This window comes from Dysidea avara, chromosome 1, assembly GCF_963678975.1.
Source record: "Dysidea avara chromosome 1, odDysAvar1.4, whole genome shotgun sequence".
NCBI classification, from domain to species: domain Eukaryota; kingdom Metazoa; phylum Porifera; class Demospongiae; order Dictyoceratida; family Dysideidae; genus Dysidea; species Dysidea avara.
The window spans coordinates 49,268,928-49,292,847 of record NC_089272.1 but is presented as its reverse complement, the minus strand read 5'-3'; the positions used below and the strand labels follow the sequence as shown (position 1 = coordinate 49,292,847).

Genomic DNA, 23,920 nt, shown 5'->3' with positions numbered 1-23,920 from the left:
GAATGGCAAGGGGGTGTCACTCTGGCTCTTGCTGTGTAGGTTGATCTGCGACCACGGTCAAACTCTAAGTCAATGGTCAAGGCCACAAAATAGCTCTTACAGTGGGTCAAGGGTCAAGACGATACAGAAGGTTCAAAACCCACAATCAAAAACTATACATAGCTATTATCAAATTTACGAAATTATATGTAACTCACAAGAAGTAAGGGTCTCCAAGAAGATGCTTTGAAGCTCCCAGCATTTTGCCGTAATTATAATGATTTTTCTTTCCAGCTGTTGGTAGCATGCACTAAGAAAATATTATACTAGGTTACAAGCGCAGGTGTGTATAGGAAAATAGAGAAATAAGTGGAGGCAAAAAGATCAGCAAGAAATGCTCAAGTCACAGGTCAAAGACGATAAACGTTGCAAGTCAAGGGTCAAGGTGAAATTTTCCCCAGTCAAGACTTTGACCACGGTCGCAGATCTACCTACAGCGTGAGCCGACATGACACCCCCTTGAACGGTTAGAATAGATAACTTGTTTCTAACACCCCAACCACTATGGAGGGTGTTAATGGATTCCAGCAAGCTTTCACCCACATCTCTCTACCCAGAAACATTCAAAATTTGAATTCTAAATCATTTTGGCACTTGCCAGTTGATGAGTCGTGCGTCATTCGAAGCAAGGCATGGATTTGGTGACAAAAGCGACTGACACTATGCCTAACAGGTAAACATATTTTGTGTTTTAAACCATACCACTTTCTTCTTCATGGTATTTGCCAGTGAAGCAGACTCTATGGCGTCAAAGTCATGGAATGGTTTGAAATCTTGCTGTTGAAAAAACGTAGAACCAAATATTGAATGTCTGTGGGTCGGAATGTGGGCAAAAGCTTGTTGGAACTCATTAACACCCTCCATAGTGGTTGGGGGTGTTAGAAACGAGGTACCTATGCCATAGATATTATAGAAGCTATAATATCTATGCCAATGCTAACCTATAGATATTATAGAAAAGGGATTGGAAACTGATGATGTCACATAATTAACGTGTGTACAAAATGGGCAGACAAGGCTTGTTACGCTAGTGACGAAGCGCCTGTTAGACAAACCCATGTGTGGTTGAAAAGGTTAGTAATTCATTGTTGTGTTCACAGAAATTGTTTTGTAGCCATTTCACCTGTACAATGAACACAATTTGCCAGTAATGCCTAAACTGTATGTCATGATTTATATTACACACTACACCTACATAAAAGGCTATAGAAGTTATTTATTAGTGCAGTAGAACCAAGGAAGAGTTGGTATTTGAGGTAATGTAGTCAAATTAGTAAATACCGGTTCATGGTGAAAGTTATCCATCTATCAACATTAAGCCCCATACCACCTCATATGTGTGGGGCATTTGACAGTTTGCAAGAGCTAAAGCCCCACTACTGGGGGATAGGGTTTGTCTAATCCCCACCACAGTTGAAAGGTAATTTTAGCCCATAAAGGGATAACTTTTACGTCAATTAAAATGTGTAACAGCAAATTCCGTGGGGCAAGGGGCATCAGGTTAGTTACAAAGATAAGCTTGAAAAAATGATTGTCACCAAACAACACTTCAATAAGAAATAATGAAATATTGTATGTTGATTTGTTGATATAAACATTGTGGGAGGACTCTTCTATTGTATTTTTGAAAGTGTCAAAATCCTTGTGTCCACACATTTTTTTTGCCATAACCCTGCACTAAAAACTGCTTGCTTCCTTGCTCCTGGTAACATGGTCACATTAAGACATTTTAAACAAACCTCAGGTTAGATGCACACATTTTCTGCCCTACAGGAGTGATTATATAACTACTGTGACGTCATGTGTTACTGCTCTATACTGGGGAGTATGAATAATAAATTAATTTTTCATTGTAGTACTGTTACTGTGTTTCCAGAACAACTCTCCTCAATGTCTTATATCAGTGTCATTTTAAACATAACATAAATTCTGTTTTTTTGTTCTGTTTTTTTATACTGTTTGTTTGTCAAGTATAAGGTTGAGATTCTTATGTTAACATTTAGGAATACATGAAAGGTTGTACCTGTTATTATTAGACAACTATCCCTCTAGAGATCTGCTAGGAGGCTAACAGTGAGCCTGTGAAGCAGTGAGTCAGAAACCTGTAACTGATCTGTTATGAAATAGAGCAGATGAAATCTTCCATCATTCTTTCCATTGCCACCCACTCGGATGAAGTAGCTCCTGCAGGAGCCAGTCCTATAGCATGTGTGTTGTTGACTTTGTTCACAGCCTGTTACCACTGTTCAGTATGTTTTAAACACTGTTTACTATGACTACCTGAGGTGACTACCTGAGGTGACTGGCAATGTATTGCATACATGGAAAACACTGTGTGGCTGACTGAGAAGACAATTGTGTACTGGGTAGCTGATGTGTACCATTATACTGCATGCTTGCCTTCTGAGCCGGCTCATCAGCACTTGATGAGATGTGTACCACTGAAGTCCTCTTATAATTTGCCACTGCTCTCAGCAAACTACTCAGACAATCCATGCACATAGCTAAACACTACAACATAGTTTATATTATAAACATTAGGTCAACTGAAGTGATGTAACAGCTGAAGTAATGTTAGTCTCGCACCCAGCTGGGCTCACGCTAATGCGCAAACACCGTCTGGTGACAATACTCGAGTTTCTTGGGCCCAGAAATGTGATCCAGCCAAAATATTGGCTGGCTAATCAGAATCGAGGAGTTGCATAATCATTTTAAAACAGTGAAAAACCGTTTGAAAAAGGCTAGGAATAAAGTAAATCTCAGAAAGGGAGTTTACTAGATGCGATCTCTTCATTTATCGTATTAGAGGATAGCGTTTCATTTCTGGTGAAATGTGAAGTCAAGATTCATAAGGTGAGATCGGAAAAAAACAATTTGACAACAAACATTTTGAACAACCTAGGTGAGTGACTTCTGATAAACGGCTTTAAATCATCTGCTTTTTCATCTACTTCCAATACATTCATGCGATTATGCAACTCGTTAATTCTGATTGGCCAGCCAATATTTTGGCTGGATCGCACTTCCGGGCCCAAGAAACTTGAGCATTGTCACCAGACGGTGTTTGCGCATTAGCGCGAGCCAGGCTGGGCAGACTAGAGTAATTATGGTACAGACAAGGGGACCAACACCTGGAGCAACCATGAGTCTGAGAGAACATGCTTGTTGTTTCTGTATTGTTTTCACTAACAAGTAAACGCAATTAAGGACAGGTGCTACCTACATTACTTTAATGAACAATATTGCTAACCAGCTGTCTGTAACACACATTAGTTATGTGATATCATCAGTATAAGCTATAGTATCTATGTATTTACTGAGATTTTTGCACAGCACACACAGATAAATACCATACAGTCTCACAATGAGCACAGTTACATATTAAAAATTTACACACAAACTGTCATTCCGTTATCAGCACTCCATTAAACACGACCTGGTGACCAATAGCGGTTGCTGCGACCATAGATGACCAGACGTACGGACTTCAACTTCAATTTTTTTTAGGCAGGTTATATAGAGCCGGTACCGGTTACACTGTTTTGCCGGCTATTCTGCCGGCAGTGGAGGGTATAATACTTAGAATAGAATGTTACGTGCATTAAAAAAAACTTGTACAAAAAACCTAAGAAAGCGAAAAAAAAGTTGTCTAAGCGAGGGTTCGAACCCGGGCATCCGTACTCATAAACAATGTTTGTAACGATTATACCACCGGTGCTGCAGCTAGTCATATTATTTAGTTTCTACGTTATAAACATCCGACTGAAGTGAACAAGAGTGAAGAAGAAACCAAAGCTGAACCCTAGCCTACCCCTAACGCTAAGGAACTACTTTTCGCATCCCCTAAAGTTGAATGCTCGGGGCAACCTACTAGACGCGTGCCCTAAAGTTGAATGCTCGGGGCAACCTACTAGTGCCGGTACAATAGCCGTTAGTGTTTGCAAACCGGTACCGGCTAAATATACACTTCGTTTTTTTTATGCGCGCCTAGTAGCTGTGAATAAGGTCTATATTCAAAGAGTGTGCCGTGCGTTTGGTCAAAATGGCTTCTGTTCTCCTTCCTTCCGTGTCTTCTGTGGCGAAGTGTCAAGTGTTGATGGAACATTTTGATAATCCAGACCAACTTCAAGATGCTATTAACTGTAGCGAAGAATGCGCCGCTTTGTTGAAGTATCCCTCCACCACGCCCGTTTATAAATATTGTGCTGATCATCCACGAAGAAAACTTGACGTGTTCTGCAGACAATGTGGAACTGAGTTATGTAGAGATTGTGTCTCCCATGGACACTCAACACACCAGCGTACTAGCATTACAAGTGTGACTGATGAAGAAACCAGGAGACTGGGAGAAGCTGTGGGTCACATGACGGGCTTACTGGAAGAGACGAAACGAGCAGTGTCCGTTGTGAAGGAAATGAAACAACGTGTTAGGAGCAGAAAGGAGCACAACATGGAGAGGACAAGGGAGGTGTTTAATGCTCTTAGAAAAGTCATCGATGAACGAGAAGAACAAGTCATAACAGATATTACCAAAGAAGCAGACAAGAGGGAGAACACACTAAAGGTATTATTTTGTAGTTAATCTGCCGCACAAAAGTGTTATTGTCAGTAACATGATACAGCAGTTCTAATAGATATTGTGTGACAACAAATACCAGCAAAATCACATGCACAAGATTTCGACCAATCAAATCAATTCATTTTTTATGTTTAAACTATAATATTAATTACCGCAAATGACATGTGTTGTTGTCATGCAAGATCTATTATAGTTTATTTATAACCCCATACAGGTTTACATACCAAACCAATTCACATGATCTTGTGTAATAGATGAGCCCCTCCCACCTACCATTTAGTATTCTCTATTAGAGAAAATTGAAAACAAACACATTATCTGTTTTACTGACTTAAAGACTTGAAACTGGCTTGAAATTGACAGTCAAAGCTAAAGTTAATTATATGTTTCTGGTTCCCTTCCTGGTCATTTTTTTGCTGAACGAATTGCACAATCACCATACAATAATTTGTAATATTTTATTTCTGTTGAAAGATTTTTCATGTCTTGTAAACACTCTTTCTGTGGTATTGTAGACTTTGAACTATATAGAGACAATAATCTGTGAGTATGTAGACTAATGTTCATGAATAAAATTAGCTATTTTTAGTTTCTTGTACTTGATACTTATTTTAGTAACTTTTAATTTCCTTTGTAGTTCTAGAACATTCTCTTAGTGTGACTATATAAATGTGTGCTGTTTGTAATACTTTCAGAGAGTGTGAATTAAAGTGAATTAGCTATAATCTTATTGATGTGAACTTAGCTTTAGTAAATTAGCTACTACTAAGATATCACATATTGGCGACGAGAATTTCTATATACTCACGCTATGGCTACTCATTTTGGGAAACTGCAGGAATTTCGACCTGAATCAGACTCTATTAAGTCATACTTACAAAGAGTAACCTTATACTTTGAAGCCAATGAGATTGATGCTAAGAAGCAAGTTGCAGTGTTACTTAGTTCAATTTGTGCTTCTATTTACACTCTCCTAAGTGATCTACTTGCTCCAGCTACACCAGGTGAAAAATCACTTGAAGCTATTTCAAAAGCTCTACTCGATCACTTTCAACCGAAACGCTCCATAATTACAGAAAGATTTCCTTTTCATAAACGTGATCAGACAGCTACTGAGTCAATTGCACAGTATGATGCAGCCTTGAGGAAGCTTGCTACTCATTGTGAATTCAAAGGTAATCTGAAAGAAACCTTACGTGATCGTTTTGTATGTGGGCTCCATCATGAAGCCATACAACGCCGTCTATTAGCAGAGACTACCTTGACCTATCCTAAGGCTTTGGAAATCGCGAGGGGGATGGAGTCAGCTGATAAAGACTCTAAATCATTTAAGAAGACTGACACAATCAATGCAATAAGACCACGCCCAGCAAACTCTAACCGTCAATTTGAAAACTGCTATCGTTGTGGGCGTTCAAATCACAGTGCTGCAAACTGCAAATTTAAAGAGGCTCAATGTCACAACTGTGGCAAGACTGGACATATCGCCCCCGCCTGTCGCTCTAAGGCTTCACATACCAAAGTCCCTCAAACTAAATCAACTCCTGGACAAACAAAAACTTACATCAAAGGCAAAACGACCCATCATTTACAAGATGACACACAACCACCTGCTGATGAAAATGCTAACAGCAGTGAAGATGAATTTGGGCTCCATAGAGTGGACACTCGTTCTGCTGACCCCATTATTGTTTCATTATCTCTAAATGGACAGAAACTTGACATGGAGGTTGATACTGGGGCAGCTTTCTCTGTCATATCAGAAGCCACATAACAAGCTTTGTTTAGAAACAAAACTCTGCATTCATCTAATCTGGTACTCAAATCATACACAGATGAATGCATGAAGGTAGAGGGCACACTCAATGTGACAGTGAAGTATGGCAACCAAACAAGGAAGCTGATGCTAGTGGTTGTTAAAGGGAATGGACCAAGTCTCCTAAGCAGAAATTGGCTGAAACACATCCAACTTGACTGGCACAACATTTTCACCTTAAGAACAGTTAAACTGAAGCCACTTAACTCACTTTTACAGCAGCATGAGACACTGTTTTCAAAAGAACTTGGAAAGATTCAGCCATTCACAGCTTCACTTCACATAAAGCCAGATGCTACTCCACGATTTTTCAAACCACGACCAGTTCCCTTTGCAATCAAAGATGCCATCAGCCAAGAACTTGATCGGCTAGAAAAGCAAGGGATAATCTCTAAGGTTCCTCATAGCCAGTGGGCCACACCAATTGTTCCAGTCCCAAAGAAAGATGGGAAATTTTGTATTTGTGGAGATTACAAAGTTACCGTCAACCAAGCTTTGTCAGTTGAAGAATATCCACTACCAACTCCTGAAGAGCTGTTTTCTACCTTATCGTCAGGGAAAATATTTTCTAAGCTAGACTTGTCCCAAGCCTACTTACAGTTGCCAATTGAAGACAACTCAAAACCTTACTTGACTATTAACACTCATCAAGGTCTGTATGCCTACAACCGATTGCCTTTCGGCATTTCCTCAGCTCCAGCTATTTTCCAAAAACTGATGGACACTGTCCTACAAGGAATTCCTGGAGTGTGCTGCTATATTGATGACATATTGGTCAGTACCTCAGATGAAGACAGTCACCACTGTATCCTTGAACAGGTGTTTACTCGACTGACTACTCATGGTTTCAGACTGAAACTGGAGAAGTGTGAGTTCCTACTTAAGTCTATTGAGTACTTAGGACATGTGATAACTAAGGATGGTATTGAACCTGTCCCTTCGAAGGTAGAGGCCATTGTGAAAGCCCCACCTCCTGCCAATGTGCAACAACTTAGATCATTTTTGGGCTTGATTAACTATTATGGAAAATTTATTCCAAATTTGTCAACACTTTTACACCCTTTGAACTCACTTTTACAATCAAACAAGAAATGGTGTTGGTCAACTGAGTGTTCCAAAGCTTTTCAGAATGCCAAGAAACAGCTAACCTCAGCTTGTGTACTTACTCATTTTAACCCCAATTTGCCAATTGCCTTAGCAGCTGATGCCTCTGCATATGGAGTGGGTGCAGTTATTTCTCATATTTTCTCAGATGGTTCCGAACGTCCAATAGCTTTTGCTTCCCGTACATTAACAAGTGCAGAAAAGAACTACACACAGCTAGAAAAGGAAGCTCTGGCACTGATTTTTGGTGTTAAAAAGTTTCACCGTTACCTCTATGGGCGTAATTTCACTCTCATAACTGACCACAAACCATTAGTTACAATCATGGGACCAAAGAAGGGAATACCCTCTCTAGCAGCTGCACGTTTACAAAGATGGGCAATTTTACTGTCAGCATATGACTACACTATCCAATACAAGTCGACTACAAACCATGGTAATGCTGATGGTCTGTCAAGGTTACCGTTACCTTCAACACTTCCAGACTTAGATTCTCAGTGTGTAACCACTTTTAACATTGCACAAGTGCAAGCTCTTCCTGTAACTTTTGGAGATATTCAGAAAGCTACCAGGCGTGACACCATACTTGGCAAAGTCTACCATTATGTGCAAGAGGGATGGCCTACCAAGGTACCAGAGGAACTTCAACCCTACAAACACCGTGAGAATGAACTTGGTGTTGAGAATGGCTGTGTGATGTGGGGTATGCGTGTGATTGTTCCACAGACACTTCATTCACAAGTACTGAAATCTTTTCATGCTAATCACCCTGGAATCACAAGAATGAAGGCAATTGCACGAAGCTACTTTTGGTGGATTGGACTAGACAAAGCAATTGAAGAATTGGGCAAATCTTGTCAATCTTGCCAAGCTAACCAAGCCAATCCGGCTGCAGTACCTCTACACCCTTGGATATGGCCTGACATCCCATTGAAACGTATTCATGTTGACTTTGCAGGGCCATACTTGGGTCACATGTTTTTTATTGTTGTAGATGCACACTCAAAGTGGCCAGAAGTAGAAGTGATGTCAACTACTACCTCTGTAAAGACAATTGAAGTCCTAAGGTCACTGTTTGCTCGTCATGGATTGCCAGAACAATTAGTATCGGACAATGGTCCTCAATTCACATCTGCAGAATTTACACAGTTTCTAGAAGGCAATCGTATTAAACACATTCTCAGTGTTCCCTATCATCCAGCCTCAAATGGCCTTGCTGAACGTTTTGTACAAACACTGAAACGTACCCTGAAGGCTAGTTCCAATGATGGCAAATCAATTCACCACCGTTTATCAGAATTCTTGTTTGAGTATCGTGCAACTCCTCATGCCACCACTAATGTTGCTCCTTGTGAACTGTTCTTCAAACGAAAACTGAGAACACGTTTTGACTTAATGATGCCAAACACAAAACAACAAGTGACATCTAAACAAGCAGATCAGAAGCAACATCATGACAAACATTCTAGATCATAACCTATGTTTCCAGGCACTTCTGTATTTGTCAGAGAATACAATGGACCACACAAATGGATACCTGGTGTGATTCTACAGAAACTGGGTCCAGTGACTTTTAGTGTTGCAATTAATAATGGCAGAACTGTCAAACATCACATAGACCAACTACGTCATAGGATAGTCACTCCAAAGGCTATAGCCACACCTGCTACCACCTCATCTGACACTATTGACATTGACACTTATCCTTATTCACCACCAGAGGATACCACTGTCTCTGAAGCTACCACCGAACAGCATACCACTAATCCAGCTACAACAGAACCTCCTGAAAGACATTATCCGTTACGACAACGTCGACCTCCTGACCGTCTTACACTTAACTTTGATGGACAAAGTCACTCTTGACAGAGGGAGGAGATGTGGTATTGTAGACTTTGAACTATATAGAGACAATAATCTGTAGGTTTGTAGACTAATGTTCATGAATAAAATTAGCTATTTTTAGTTTCTTGTACTTGATACTTATTTTAGTAACTTTTAATTTCCTTTGTAGTTCTAGAACATTCTCTTAGTGTGACTATATAAATGTGTGCTGTTTGTAATACTTTCAGAGAGTGTGAATTAAAGTGAATTAGCTATAATCTTATTGATGTGAACTTAGCTTTAGTAAATTAGCTACTACTAAGATATCACACTTTCCTTATAAAGATGCACTAACTTTATACAATAACTTTGTTTTTCCGTATAATTCCATGTACTGCTATGTCAAATGTGACCGTCTCAGCAAAAATCCGACTTGTTCACACAATTTAAATATTTTTTTATTCACTCAGCAGTGTCCAAGGAATGGACCACCAAAGTTTGAGCCTTCTGTGGTGTGTAGTTTTAGAACTATAGCGATAGACAGTAGGAAGAGCAAAGTAATCGATTTGTACAGCGACTATACTGAAAATAAACTACAGGCGCTTACATTCGCAGCCATAACTTCCGTTTGGACTAGTCTACAATGTTGCAATTTGGCTTATAACGTTCACCATGGATCAGCACATCAACCAAGGTATAGTATTAGCCCTGTAGATACTTGCGCATATGGATATGAAGGCGGTTTGGTAGAAGAAACGATGACAATCTTGTTTACGTTTACCGTATCGTAAACAAACGCACGTGACACGCATACCATTGGAGCTAGAGAAACGAAACAAAGATTGTCGAACTCTCCATGAGCAGACGAATAAGATGGTATATAGTTTTAATCGATTTGAGTCTTCCTTCTTCAAGTACTGGCCTGATAAAAACTTGCGTAGTTTTTTTGTAGCATGCATAATTTTACGAATTATTTTAAATTTCAATTTTAGGGTCTGCAATCCGAAAAATCAACTTCTACAATTTAATCCCCCTACCATTGTGGGATGTTCATTGTAGTATCCCATTGCTTGATCCACCATGAAACCGGAGGCACGATTGTTGTCTTCACAGAAATATTGTTTTCAGTATTTCGCAAGATGCAAACTTTATTTTTAAAATTTCGTGCTCCACACATAGGACCGGATGAAACTTGCTACTTAGCCAAATGGTATCCAGAGTTGTTGTAGTTGAAAAGTACTCACAGAAATAAGTAAATGACTCGCTGGGTGCCCGGCACAGGGTTGCTTTCTTTGAAAAAACAGACAAAGAGATACAACGTTTCGAATTCAAACTGCCCTACCACCCAGGGCAAGAGAAGCCAACTCTTCCTCATAGTGTTTCGATACGGTTGGGTGCATGGTCTGTCTATGCTGTTAGTTTGGAAAAGATCTGAGACTTCTCACCATCTGGGTGACGAACGTCAAAATTTTCTGCAGCATCAAAGAATTGTGTCGCGCTTTCTAGCCAATTCCAGCGCCTCTGCAGCCACAATAATCATCAATTATAAACTAAAACTATGGAAAAAGATGTCCCTGAACGTTTGGTAGCAGCGGTTGTCAATTATTATTTCATCCACGGCTTCCACGCCTCGTTCTAAGCTATGCATCAAGGGAGGCAGCAAAATCGTCCAAATTTGACTTCACCTCTTACGCTCCACAGCGGCTTCAAATCTTCACTAGATCACCCTACATCACCATTATGCTGCAAAACATCCAAAAACAAACCGAAAAAAGCACATAATCTGTCATTTTTGATTTGAGCTGGGTGGAGCTCCGGGTGAGCTGCTGGTATACTGCATCATATGAAATCACAGAAACACCAACTACTACTACTACCAAACGTTTTGATCCATCATTCTAAACAAAATTAAGTGACCAGTGTGGCATCAGAAGTACTGGAAAGCACTTTGGTACCATTGAGAGTATCCCTTGAAATGACGCACGAAAATTTTGACGTTCTTCACCCAGATGGTGAGAAGTGTCAGATCCTATCCAGACTAACAGCATAGACAGACTATGCATCCAACCTTATCACATCACTATGAGGAAGAGTTGGCTTTTCTTGTCTTGGCTGGTAGGGCAGTTTGAATTCGAAAATTTGTGCTTCGTCTTCTGCTTTTTGAGAGAAAGCGACCCTGTGCCGGGAACCCAGTGAATCATTTGCTTATTACTGTGCGTACTTTTTAACTACATTAACTGTAGATAATATCTAGCTAAGGAGCAAGTTCTATCCTGTTCTTTGTGTGGAGCACAAAATTTTAAAGATAATATTTGCATCTCACGAAATACTAAAATCGATATTTCTGTGAAGACAACAATCGTGCCTCCGGTTTCATGGTGAATCTTGCAATGGGATACCACAATGAACATCCCACAATGGTAGGGGGATCGATTTGTAAAAGTTGATTTTTCGGATTGCGGACCCTATCAATTTTCTCAATACACATGCTTGTGCGAACAAGTCGGGTTTTTGCTGAGACGGTCACAGATGTAGTATACCATATCCAAAAGTTGCAAAAAAAAAAAGCCTGGTCACCTGGTCAATTTTGGGGAATTGGTAGGACCAGAAACATATAATTAACTTTGCATGGCCTAAACCAGCAATGCAAACATCAGTAATTTGCTGCAAAGTAGTTCTTCCTGGGATTGGTAGTGGTAAAGATGTGTCTCCAGTTATTGTTGTTCTTGTTTTAATATTAGCTGCAGCTGGAGAGATTGTTACTACTATGGACACAACTACAGAATTGTCTAGAACTGGTGAAGAAGACAAGAGAGAACAAAGTGACTACCACTGAACTGGTTAGGAGGAGGAAGATACTGGAGCGACGACAAGATCACCTGATGTTAATGAAGAAGAGATCAAGACTGGAACCAGTAATGAAGGAACAAAGAGAAGTTGAGTATGAAGAAGTGGAACGTCTTTGTGAGGAGGTGACCAAGTTGGGCGGATTTCCACTAGACCCCAGCAAGTGTGAAGTGACCTTCCCTACAGCAATGACAATAATGAACAAAGAGACGTCACTAATGGTAACACTTAGAGATGTCAATGGTGACATTGTTGATGACAAAAGTAGTGAAGTAAAAGTGTCCGTGACCACCAAAACTGGAGAAGCCATAATAGTGAAGGATATTAGTGGTGAAAACTACGCAGTATCCTTCACGCCCAGGACACTTGGAGATCACATGATATCAGTTTTAGTTGATGGACAACACATCCCAGGCAGTCTTCACAAGTAAGGAATAGTGTGTGTTCTATTAGAGTGTTTTGTGGATAACATGTGAGGTGTGATTGTATTATACTTATTCAGTTACTGTATACTAATGTTACACAATGACTATACATATTAACACTACTACACAGTCAGTCTATACAGTCACACTACTATACAATAGCTATACATGTATTATTTTCCCATACAATGTGTCATACATACAAAACATACAAGTGATTATCATTCGGCAAACTTTCCACTATAATGTTATCTCATTTCCTGTACATACAGGAAGTGATGTCATCAGTATTATTAATGTACAGTAGATCATGTGATCCTGTCATGTTACTGTAGGATATCAGTTGTACTGAGAGACTACAGCAAGATGAGAGAAGGACACTGCCAAGTGATGACTCATTATGGAGGGAACAAGTTTGGTAAACTCAGTGATGTTGCTATAGGAGTTAATAATGAAGTCATCATTATTGATGATACTAACAAGTGTGTAATTGTGCTGGACTGTAACTTTGCCTTATTAGCAGTGATTGGACGAGGAAGTGGTGACAACAGATTGGTTGATCCTGATGGTGTAGCAGTCAGTAAGGATGACATCATAGCTGTTAGCGACTTTAGTAGTAATCAAGTGAAGAAGTATTCCCTACGAGGAGAACTCTTATCAATAATTGGTAACAATAGAGGGAACAACAATGGCCAGTTTAATGATCCTAGGGGACTAGTCTTCAGTAGTAATAAAATGTTGTATGTTGTAGATGGGTGGAATCACAGGGTCCAGGTATTCCAACAAGATGATAAATTTGCATTTACATTTGGCAGTAAAGGATCCAACCCTGGACAATTTCAGAATCCTATTAGAATAGCAATTGATACTGACAATAGAGTGTTAGTTAGTGACCTTGATGGTAATCATATTAGTCTCTTCAGTCATACTGGCAGTTTTATTAGTAGGATAACATGTGACAGTCCATGGGCCATTACTGTTAGCCCTGATGGTCACATCATAGCTGGTCGTGCTGGTGATAACAATAAAATTAGAGTATGGAGCCCCACCCATCAGTTAATAGAAAGGTTTGGAAAGAAGGGATCTCAACAAGGAGAATTTTATGGTATTAATGGTATAGCAATGGACTATTCTACTGGGAGTATTTATGTTGTGGAGTACAACAACAAGAGACTACAAGTTATCGGTTAAATTGTTATATTGTGTGTTTGTATGATGCAATCCATTATTACCATGGTTACTACTTGTTTACTTGATATGATAATATTCTAACTAGAGAGATTGATTGCTATATATTGGTGTGTGAGGGATGATGGTGTGGTTGTTTTGTGTTGTTACTATGTAGCCATGACAACCACACAACCACTGTTACCAGAAAGTGACCAGTAAGTGTTGGTGATGAAGAGCTGCCATACAAGTATCTTTTTTTATACAGGTGGAGAAAGTAGATGTGTACAATGAAGATCATATGAAATGATGTCATTGGGAACTTAGCCAATCAGATTGTACTGTGTGTATAAAGTAATGAGAATGTTTAACTTGACAATGTGTGAACTTAATAAATCACCAGTGTCCTGATCATGTGATCCACCCAGTGTAGTGACATCTACCTGAGGGATTTGTTGTGGTTGTCAAGTAATTAAATTAGTCAGTTCACCTTAATAAGGTATGTGTACTACCCTACTTGGATGTGTAATTTAAATGTGTTTAATTCAGGAGGTGTTACAACATGTTCTCCTGTTTACCCACAGACTACTCACACCCACACCACACCTCCTCCACACTAGGGTATAGGGTCTGGTGATATTGGTTAGGATTTTTGGGTCATCTGTCAATTTATTAGTTCTCCATTACCACATGTAGAAGATGATGTAATCCTAAGACATTCTGATTGGCTTAATGTATTTTAAACACACCAGTGTCCAATACTGACCAATATCACCAGATCCTACTCTCCTGTAGAAGTGGTTGTGGTCATTACTGTACTGATTGGACAAATGTATTTCTGTGTATTTGAGAATTGAATAAATCATTTTCTTTCATGTACGTAATTATTATATGAAAACAGCCTTAATGGGATTTATGACTTATGAATAGTAGTTAACTGAGGGACACATTACTGATGCTGCATATGATACAATAAATTAAATTTTATCCAAGTAAAATTAATAGAGACAATGCAGTATGGGCAAGCATTTTCCAAAATAATAGCATCCAACTAATTTAACTCAAAATTTCCTCCAAACAAAATTTTATATTGTATGGTAGTAATAAAGTTTATTTACAACATCACAAAATAGATTTGTAGCACTGTAACTTCAAAATTTCAGTTGACCATTCCTTTAGGTAAAACAAAAATAGAATTTATAAATCCACTAACATTTGAGGTTCTTGCAGATCTGGCCACATTGTACTATTCTGAATAAAAATCATACTTTAACGTATACGTAGTCTGGTAAATATTTATTAACTACTCTAATAGAACAGTCACTTAGCTGTAGTACTAGTGGAAAATTCCTGTGTACACACACCAATGAGGTGATATTTCAAGTGTTGTTATGTACAATTAGTCATTAATAAGTATAACCTCGTTAATATGGTGGCTACACAATTATTGCTATAATAATTAATGTCACACAAACAAAAATGATTTGTAGCAGTTTACCCTACAATGAACTAATGACCAGGGGCGGATCCAGAGTTTGGAAAGAGGGGGGGCACCTTTCTGAAAAACAGTTGAAGACCAAAAAACTTGCTGAAAACCAGTTGAAGACCAAAAAAAAAGAAAAAGGTCCCGACAATAATAGCTAGTTATCCTTACCAACTATATCACGTCTGTTATGTAAAATAAAATCCTATTTATAGCTTCATAGGTAAGCTACACTGCCTCATGAACATTGTGACTGCTTTATTAGAGTAATTGACTGCTCTATTAGAGTATCTCGATCTTGTATGCAATTTCTTGAAGGGGGGGGAGGGGGGGGGGGGGCATTTGCCCCAAATGCCCCATCCTGGATCCGCCACTGTGATACACATTAAAAACTTATACACAAACTGTCATTCCATTATCAGGACTCCACTAAACACCGAGTTAAACACAACCTGGTGACCAGTAACAGCTGCTGCGACCATAAGATAACCTGCAGACGTATGGACTCCTTTAGCTTCAAATTTTTTAAGCGCGCCTAATAAGGCCACACCAAGTCAAACCTTAGTTTCTGGTCACCCGCCCGCATGGTAAACCTGGAACCCTAGTTTATGAGGACTATTATTAATATTACAGGTGCTTAAGTGCATGTGACCCAGCAAGACACTTATTTTTTACTGTAAAAGATCGAGATACTCTAATAGAGCAGTCAGGGATTCCAATAGAGCAGTCACACTACTCTTAACTCTAATATTAGGTATATATGCCACACTAATAAAATGTTTCTAACTATAGTTATATAGTTTTGTCCTTGATTATATAGCTGTTCAGATTATAACTGTTACTAATGCTTCTGTAACCAAAGTAATTTCAGTAGCATTAACTACTAGCCCATGCAGATGGGCCATAGCTTTAACTTTATAATTCAAATGTAGTCCTCTAATGATTAGTCTAGTAACTTCAAATTCCTTATCACTGAACACTGCAGGGGTATGGAAAGCCGGCAACATTCGGTGAGCTTAAACTTAAACTTTTCCATAACTAAAATTAGATTGGCAAGTAGAAACCCTTATAGTTTAAACATTCCCAGATGATCACTAAAAAACACTAGTCTGGAGCACTCAATGACTCAAAACTTTGACAGTTACTTTTCTCAAGGTTACTGAATAGAAGGCTGGAAACACATAGCTAGTGGGCTACGATTTCACATCTAAATGAAGAATTTCTGATGTGAAAATAGAAGTTAAATTTCATTTTGGATCATGATCATTTGAACAACTTAGCTATATAAGTCATAGTAATATTTTCCTGACATAGCTAATGAGACATTTATTTCACTTGGAAAGCATAAGTAGCTACATGAGCAAAACATTTCCCAGGGGCGGATCCAGAGTTTGGAAAGAGGGGGGGCACCTTTCTGAAAAACAGTTGAAGACCAAAAAAAAAAAAAAAAAAAAAAAAAAAAGGTCACGACAATAATAGCTAGTTATCCTTACCAACTATATCACGTCTGTTATGTAAAATAAAATCCTATTTATAGCTTCATAGGTAAGCTACACTGCCTCATGAACATTGTGACTGCTTTATTAGAGTAATTGACTGCTCTATTAGAGTATCTCGATCTTGTATGCAATTTCTTGAAGGGGGGGAGGGGGGGGGGGGGGCATTTGCCCCAAATGCCCCATCCTGGATCCGCCACTGTGATACACATTAAAAACTTATACACAAACTGTCATTCCATTATCAGGACTCCACTAAACACCGAGTTAAACACAACCTGGTGACCAGTAACAGCTGCTGCGACCATAAGATAACCTGCAGACGTATGGACTCCTTTAGCTTCAAATTTTTTAAGCGCGCCTAATAAGGCCACACCAAGTCAAACCTTAGTTTCTGGTCACCCGCCCGCATGGTAAACCTGGAACCCTAGTTTATGAGGACTATTATTAATATTACAGGTGCTTAAGTGCATGTGACCCAGCAAGACACTTATTTTTTACTGTAAAAGATCGAGATACTCTAATAGAGCAGTCAGGGATTCCAATAGAGCAGTCACACTACTCTTAACTCTAATATTAGGTATATATGCCACACTAATAAAATGTTTCTAACTATAGTTATATAGTTTTGTCCTTGATTATATAGCTGTTCAGATTATAACTGTTACTAATGCTTCTGTAACCAAAGTAATTTCAGTAGCATTAACTACTAGCCCATGCAGATGGGCCATAGCTTTAACTTTATAATTCAAATGTAGTCCTCTAATGATTAGTCTAGTAACTTCAAATTCCTTATCACTGAACACTGCAGGGGTATGGAAAGCCGGCAACATTCGGTGAGCTTAAACTTAAACTTTTCCATAACTAAAATTAGATTGGCAAGTAGAAACCCTTATAGTTTAAACATTCCCAGATGATCACTAAAAAACACTAGTCTGGAGCACTCAATGACTCAAAACTTTGACAGTTACTTTTCTCAAGGTTACTGAATAGAAGGCTGGAAACACATAGCTAGTGGGCTACGACTTCACATCTAAATGAAGAATTTCTGATGTGAAAATAGAAGTTAAATTTCATTTTGGATCATGATCATTTGAACAACTTAGCTATATAAGTCATAGTAATATTTTCCTGACATAGCTAATGAGACATTTATTTCACTTGGAAAGCATAAGTAGCTACATGAGCAAAACATTTCCCAGGGGCGGATCCAGAGTTTGGAAAGAGGGGGGGCACCTTTCTGAAAAACAGTTGAAGACCAAAAAAAAAAAAAAAAAAAAAAAAAAAAGGTCACGACAATAATAGCTAGTTATCCTTACCAACTATATCACGTCTGTTATGTAAAATAAAATCCTATTTATAGCTTCATAGGTAAGCTACACTGCCTCATGAACATTGTGACTGCTTTATTAGAGTAATTGACTGCTCTATTAGAGTATCTCGATCTTGTATGCAATTTCTTGAAGGGGGGGGGGGGGGGGGGCATTTGCCCCAAATGCCCCATCCTGGATCCGCCACTGTTTCCTATAGTATATTCTAAATAAATAAATAAATAAATATACTTAAATGCTATACATCAGTGTATAGCTAGCCATGATCCATCAACAACTTTCCTAGTGCATTTTTTGCCGAAGCACAACTACTTATGTTGTTGGTTAAGTTTGACTAAAAACAAAATCAACATGAATTTGCTAAATTGAGCAAATAATAATACCATACAGTATATTGTCACAGTAGAGTCTATAGTCCTGAAGTCCTGATCATCCGCCCGCCCGCATCCATTTGTAGGCCTGGGAGTGACCAGAAACTAAGGTATGACTTGGAGTGGCCTAACTGTTTTTTCAAAGGGTGTGCCGTGCGTTTGGTCAAGATGGCTTCTGCTCTCCTTCCTTCCGTGTCGAAGTGTCAAGTGTTGATGGAACATTTTGATAATCCGGACCAACTTCAAGATCATTGCTATTAACTGTAGCGAAGACTGCGCCGCTCTGTTGAAGTATCCCGCCACCACTCCCCTTTCTGAATATTGTCCTGATCATCCACGAAGAAAACTTGACGTGTTCTGCAGACAATGTGGAACTGAGTTATGTAGAGATTGTGTCTCTCATGGTCACTCAACACACCAGCGTACTAGCATTACAAGTGTGACTGATGAAGAAACCAGGAGACTGGGAGAAGCTGTGGATCACATGATGGGTTTACTGGAAGAGACGAAACGAGCAGTATCTGCTGTGAAGGAAATGAGACAACATGTTAGGGGCAGAAAGGAGCACAACATGGAGAGGACAAGAGAGGTGTTTAATGCTCTTAGAAAAGTCATTGATGAACAAGAAAAAGTCATAACAGATATTACCAAAGGAGCAGACAAGAGGGAGAACACACTAAAGGTATTATTTTGTAGTTGTAACATGGACATGAGTGGTCTATCTGATATGTCAACCCTCAGACGTATGTATGATTAAGCACATGCAGTGTAGAGGAGTACAGAAGTTTTCAAGTCGCTTGCGAAAACGTAGAACAGAAACGTGATCGTACACGTGACCCGTGATTCAAATATCTCGAACTAGCAAGGATTCTAGTTCAGTTCACCAGCAAAATTTGATGTGTACTGTATGATAATTTTTGAATGATAGGCGAAATACACAAACGTTCATCAAAAATCATTTTAAGTCCTCACATGAAGTACGCATGTGATCACGTTTGTGTTTATCTTTTCGCAAGTAACTTGAAAACTTCTGTATAGCAGCCATTAGGATAGGGAGTGAAGAGATAGCTATGATCCTGAGACTTCAGGCGGACTTTGTGGCTTTCAACAGCACTACTGGCATTTTCTTTAATGTGCCACACAAAAGTGTTATTGTCTCAGTAACATGATACAGCAGTTCTAATAGATATTGTGTGGCAACAAATACCAGCAAAATCACTTACGCAAGATTTCAACCAATCAAATCAATTCATTTTAAACTATAATATTAATTACCGCAAATGACATGTGTTGTTGTCATGCAAGATCTATTATAACCGCTGTACAGGTTTACATACCTAATCCAACAACTGAATGTGTTACTGTATAATACTCTCAATGGCAGCTTGATGTATTATTTTTGAAATACGTCAAGCGATTAGCCAATAGAATTAGTATTACACTTGTTTGTCAAGGTCCCTTGACAAAAACCTGTGATACTAATTTGATTGGCTAAAATAGTGTGGTGTGTTTCTATTAGAAGTAGATGTCCAACTTGACAACTAGCGTTACCATAGTGATAGATGCCTGATGGCATAGCAACAATATGGTTGCTTAGCAATGGTTGCTAAGTAACCATTGTTAGGATAAACATCACTTTGAGACCATAGCAATGGTTGCTAAGTGTGACTGGTTTTTTGCAGTGGTTATTTTTAGAATTTCTGTTGCCTAGTAACAGTTGCTATGGATTTACAATAGGACGGATGGCTGTGGTATTCGGGATTAATAGTTCTCGCATTGTAAACAGGAAGGAAATAGTGCTCGGCTTCGCCTCACACTATTTTACTCCTTCCTGTTTACAATGCTCTCACTATTAATCCTGAATGCCGCCAAGCACTATTTCCTTCCTGTTTACAATGCGAGGACTATTAATCCTGAATACCACAGCCATCCATCCTATTACAGATAGTAATCGATCTCTATGATATTATGTTCCTTGTCAAAGCTTTACAACAGCCATCTTCTCAATTTAACATATACAACTACATATCATTTAGCTCTTCCAACACCAGGTCTTCGTCTACTAACAAACTAAATCATGTCCGCACTAATAGTAACTATGCCAGAAACTTTTACTTTAATAGAATTCCCAGGATATGGAACCAATTACCTTGCATTGACATCAACCAGTCCCTACCAGTCATCAAAGCTACTATTCAGAACTATTTATGGCAACACTTCACCACAAATTTCTCTCCTGACAATCCCTGCACCTATCATAACTGCTGTAGATGCAGCAAGTGCTATGATTCTGGACTGACAATTAACTTTACTACATAAGTTTAATTAACTCCCGGCTGCCAGCACAGGTTGCTGGCAGACCATCAATGCAACTTTTTCTTCATCTATACCCACCTACACATGTATAATTGTAATTGTATGTTGCATTGTAAAGCATTAATAATAATAATAATAATAATAATAATAGATGAGCCCCTCCCACCTACCATTTAGCATTCTTTATTAGAGAAAATTAAAAGCAAACACATTATCTGTTTTACTGACTTAAAGGCTTGAAACTGGCTTGAAATTGATAGTCAAAGCTAAACCAACAATGCGAACATCAGTAATATTATGCTACAAAGTAGCTCTTCCTAGGATTGGTAGTGTCTCCAGTTATTGTTGTTCTTGTTTTAATATTAGCTACAGCTGGAGAGGTTGTTGTTGCTATGGACACAACTGCAGAATTGTCTGGAGCTATTGAAGAAGACAAGAGAGAACAAAGTGACTACCACTGAACTGGTTAGGAGGAGGAAGATACTGGAGCGACAACAAGATCACCTGATGATAATGAAGAGGAGATCAAGACTGGAACCAGTAATGAAGGAACAAAGAGAAGTTGAGTATGAAGAAGTGGAACGTCTTTGTGAGGAGGTGACCAAGTTGGGAGGATTTCCGCTAAACCCCAGCAAGTGTGAAGTGACCTTCCCTGCAGCAATGACAGTAATGAACAAAGAGACGTCACTAACGGTAACACTTAGAGATGCCAATGGTGACATTGTTGATGACAAGAGTAGTGAAGTAGAAGTGTCCATGACCACCAAAACTGGAGAAGCCATAGTAGTGGGACCAGTCAAGGATGTTAGTGGTGGAAACTATACAGCATCCTTCACTCCCAGAACTTTTGGGGATCACATGATATCAATTGTAGTTGATGGACAACACATCCCAGGCAGTCCTCACAAGTAAGGAATAGTGTGTGTTCTATTAGAGTGTTTTGTGGATAACATGTGAGGTGTGATTGTATTATACTTATTCATTTAGTGTATACTAATGTTACACAATGACTATACATATTAACACTACTACACAGTCAGTCTATACAGTCACACTACTATACAATAGCTATACATGTATTATTTTCCCATACAATGTGTCATACATACAAAACATACAAGTGATTATCATTCAAACTTTCCACTATAATGTTATCTCATTTCCTGTACATACAGGAAGTGATGTCACCAGTATTATTTGTACAGTAGATCATGTGATCCCGTCATGTTACTGTAGGATATCAGCTGTACTGAGAGACTACAGCAAGATGAGAGAAGGACACTGCCAAGCGATGACTCATTATGGAGGGAGCAAGTTTGGTGGACTCACTGATGTTGCTATAGGAGTTAATAATGAAGTCATCATTGTTGATGATACTAGCAAGTGTGTAATTGTGCTGGACTGTAACTTTGCCTTATTAGCAGTGATTGGACAAGGAAGTGGTGACAACAGATTGGTTGATCCTTATGGTGTAGCAGTCAGTAAGGATGACATCATAGCTGTTAGCGACTTTAGTAGTAATCAAGTGAAGAAGTATTCCCTACGAGGAGAACTCTTATCAATAATTGGTAACAATAGAGGGAACAACAATGGTCAGTTTAATGATCCTAGGGGACTAGTCTTCAGTAGTAATAAAATGTTGTATGTTGTAGATGGGTGGAATCACAGGGTCCAGGTATTCCAACAAGATGATAAATTTGCGTTTACATTTGGCAGTAAAGGGTCCAACCCTGGACAATTTCAGTTTCCTGTTAGAATAGCAATTGATACTGACAATAGAGTATTAGTTAGTGACCTTTCTGGTAATCATATTAGTCTCTTCAGTCATACTGGCAGTTTTATTAGTAGGATAACATGTGATAGACCATATGCCATTACTGTTAGCCCTGATGGTCACATCATAGCTGGTTGTAGTGGTGATAGGAATAAAATTAGAGTATGGAGCCCCACCCATCAGTTAATAGAACAGTTTGGAAAGATGGGATCTCAACAAGGAGAATTTAAGGATATTAATGGTATAGCAATAAACTATTCTACTGGTAGTGTTTATGTTGTGGAGTACTCCAACAAGAGACTACAAGTTATCAGTTAAATTGTTATTTTGTGTGTTTGTATGATGTAATATATTATTACCATGGTTACTAATTGTTTACACAATATGATAATATTCTACGTAACTGTACATATTAGTGTGTGAGGGGTGATGGTGTGGTTGTTTTGTGTTGTTACTATGTAGCCATGACAACCACACAACCACTGTTACCAGGAAGTTACCAGTAAGTGTTGGTGATGAAGAGCTGGTATACAAGTGTCTTTTCTATACAGGTGGAGAAAGTAGATGTGTACAATTGAAGATCATCTGAAATGATGTCATTGGGGACTATTAGCCAATCAGATTGTACTGTGTGTACAGAATAAAGTAATCAAAATGTGTAACTTGACAATGTGTGAACTTTATAAATCACCAGTGTCCTGATCATGTGATCCACACGTCTACATGAGGGATTTGTTGTGGTTGTCAAGTGATTAAATCAGACAGTTCACCTTAATAAGGTATGTGTACTACCCTATTTGGATGTGTAATTTAAATGTGTTTAATTCAGGAGGTGTTACAACATGTTCTCCTATTTACCAACGGACTACTCACACCCACACCACACCTCCACACTAGGGTATAGGGTCTGGTGATATTGGTTAGGATTTTTTGGATCATCTGTCAATTTATTAGTTCTCCATTACCACATGTAGTAGATGATGTAATCCTTAGACATTCTAATTGGCTTAATGTATTTTAAATTAAACACATCAGTGTCCAATACTGGCCAATATCACCAGATCCTACTCTCCTGTAGAGGTGGGTGTGGTCACTACTGTACTGATTGGACAAATGTATTTCTGTGTATTTGAGAATTGAATGAATCATTTTCTTTCATGTACATAATTACTATACGGAAACAGCCTTTATGGGATTTGTGACTTATGAGTAGTCTATAAACTAGTTAACTGAGGGATAGTACATTACTGATGCTGCATATAATACAACAAAAAAATTATCTAAGTCTCCTACCAAAATTTTGTACCATATATGGTAGTAATGAGGTTTACTATACAAAAATAGATTT

At 38.7% G+C, this 23,920-nt stretch overlaps 2 protein-coding genes and 1 long non-coding RNA gene across 6 annotated transcripts in view; 2 read left to right on the top strand and 1 right to left on the bottom strand.

Moving 5' to 3' along the window:
• The window catches only part of LOC136267200 (uncharacterized), a 95,330-nt gene that overhangs the window by 10,172 nt on the left and 61,238 nt on the right, over positions 1-23,920 (bottom strand). The gene's annotated exons all lie outside the window — the stretch shown is intronic.
• Positions 4,011-14,706, top strand: LOC136266338 (E3 ubiquitin-protein ligase TRIM71-like). 3 transcript variants are annotated; one of them, XM_066061373.1, is made up of 7 exons: positions 4,011-4,603; positions 12,104-12,636; positions 12,970-13,214; positions 13,911-14,019; positions 14,070-14,155; positions 14,205-14,300; positions 14,351-14,706. In XM_066061373.1, exons 1-5 carry the CDS (start codon positions 4,082-4,084, stop codon positions 14,080-14,082), a joined length of 1,422 nt encoding a protein of 473 aa, XP_065917445.1. In that variant the 5' UTR covers positions 4,011-4,081; the 3' UTR covers positions 14,083-14,155; positions 14,205-14,300; positions 14,351-14,706. The 3 variants fall into 3 exon arrangements, with proteins under 3 accessions (XP_065917445.1, XP_065917439.1, XP_065917430.1); XM_066061367.1 differs by having other exon boundaries at positions 14,070-14,300; XM_066061358.1 differs by lacking the exons at positions 14,205-14,300; positions 14,351-14,706 and having other exon boundaries at positions 4,012-4,603; positions 12,970-14,019; positions 14,070-14,103.
• On the top strand, positions 18,970-22,980 carry LOC136242038 (E3 ubiquitin-protein ligase TRIM71-like). The gene is made up of 3 exons (XM_066033360.1): positions 18,970-19,164; positions 21,165-21,706; positions 22,035-22,980. The coding sequence occupies exons 1-3, from the start codon at positions 18,970-18,972 to the stop codon at positions 22,888-22,890; spliced, it is 1,593 nt and encodes a 530-aa protein (XP_065889432.1). The 3' UTR covers positions 22,891-22,980.

Excerpts from the sequence above, each read along its gene's own strand:
- LOC136242038 (XM_066033360.1), top strand. The coding sequence starts at position 18,970 with ATGGGTTTACTGGAAGAGACGAAACGAGCAGTATCTGCTGTGAAGGAA. Across the intron at positions 19,165-21,164 it reads AGAGGGAGAACACACTAAAG|CTACAGCTGGAGAGGTTGTT; the intron begins GTATTATTTTGT and ends TTTTAATATTAG. Across the intron at positions 21,707-22,034 it reads ATCCCAGGCAGTCCTCACAA|GATATCAGCTGTACTGAGAG; the intron begins GTAAGGAATAGT and ends ATGTTACTGTAG.
- LOC136266338 (XM_066061358.1), top strand. The coding sequence starts at position 4,082 with ATGGCTTCTGTTCTCCTTCCTTCCGTGTCTTCTGTGGCGAAGTGTCAA. Across the intron at positions 4,604-12,103 it reads AGAGGGAGAACACACTAAAG|CTGCAGCTGGAGAGATTGTT; the intron begins GTATTATTTTGT and ends TTTTAATATTAG. Across the intron at positions 12,637-12,969 it reads ATCCCAGGCAGTCTTCACAA|GATATCAGTTGTACTGAGAG; the intron begins GTAAGGAATAGT and ends ATGTTACTGTAG.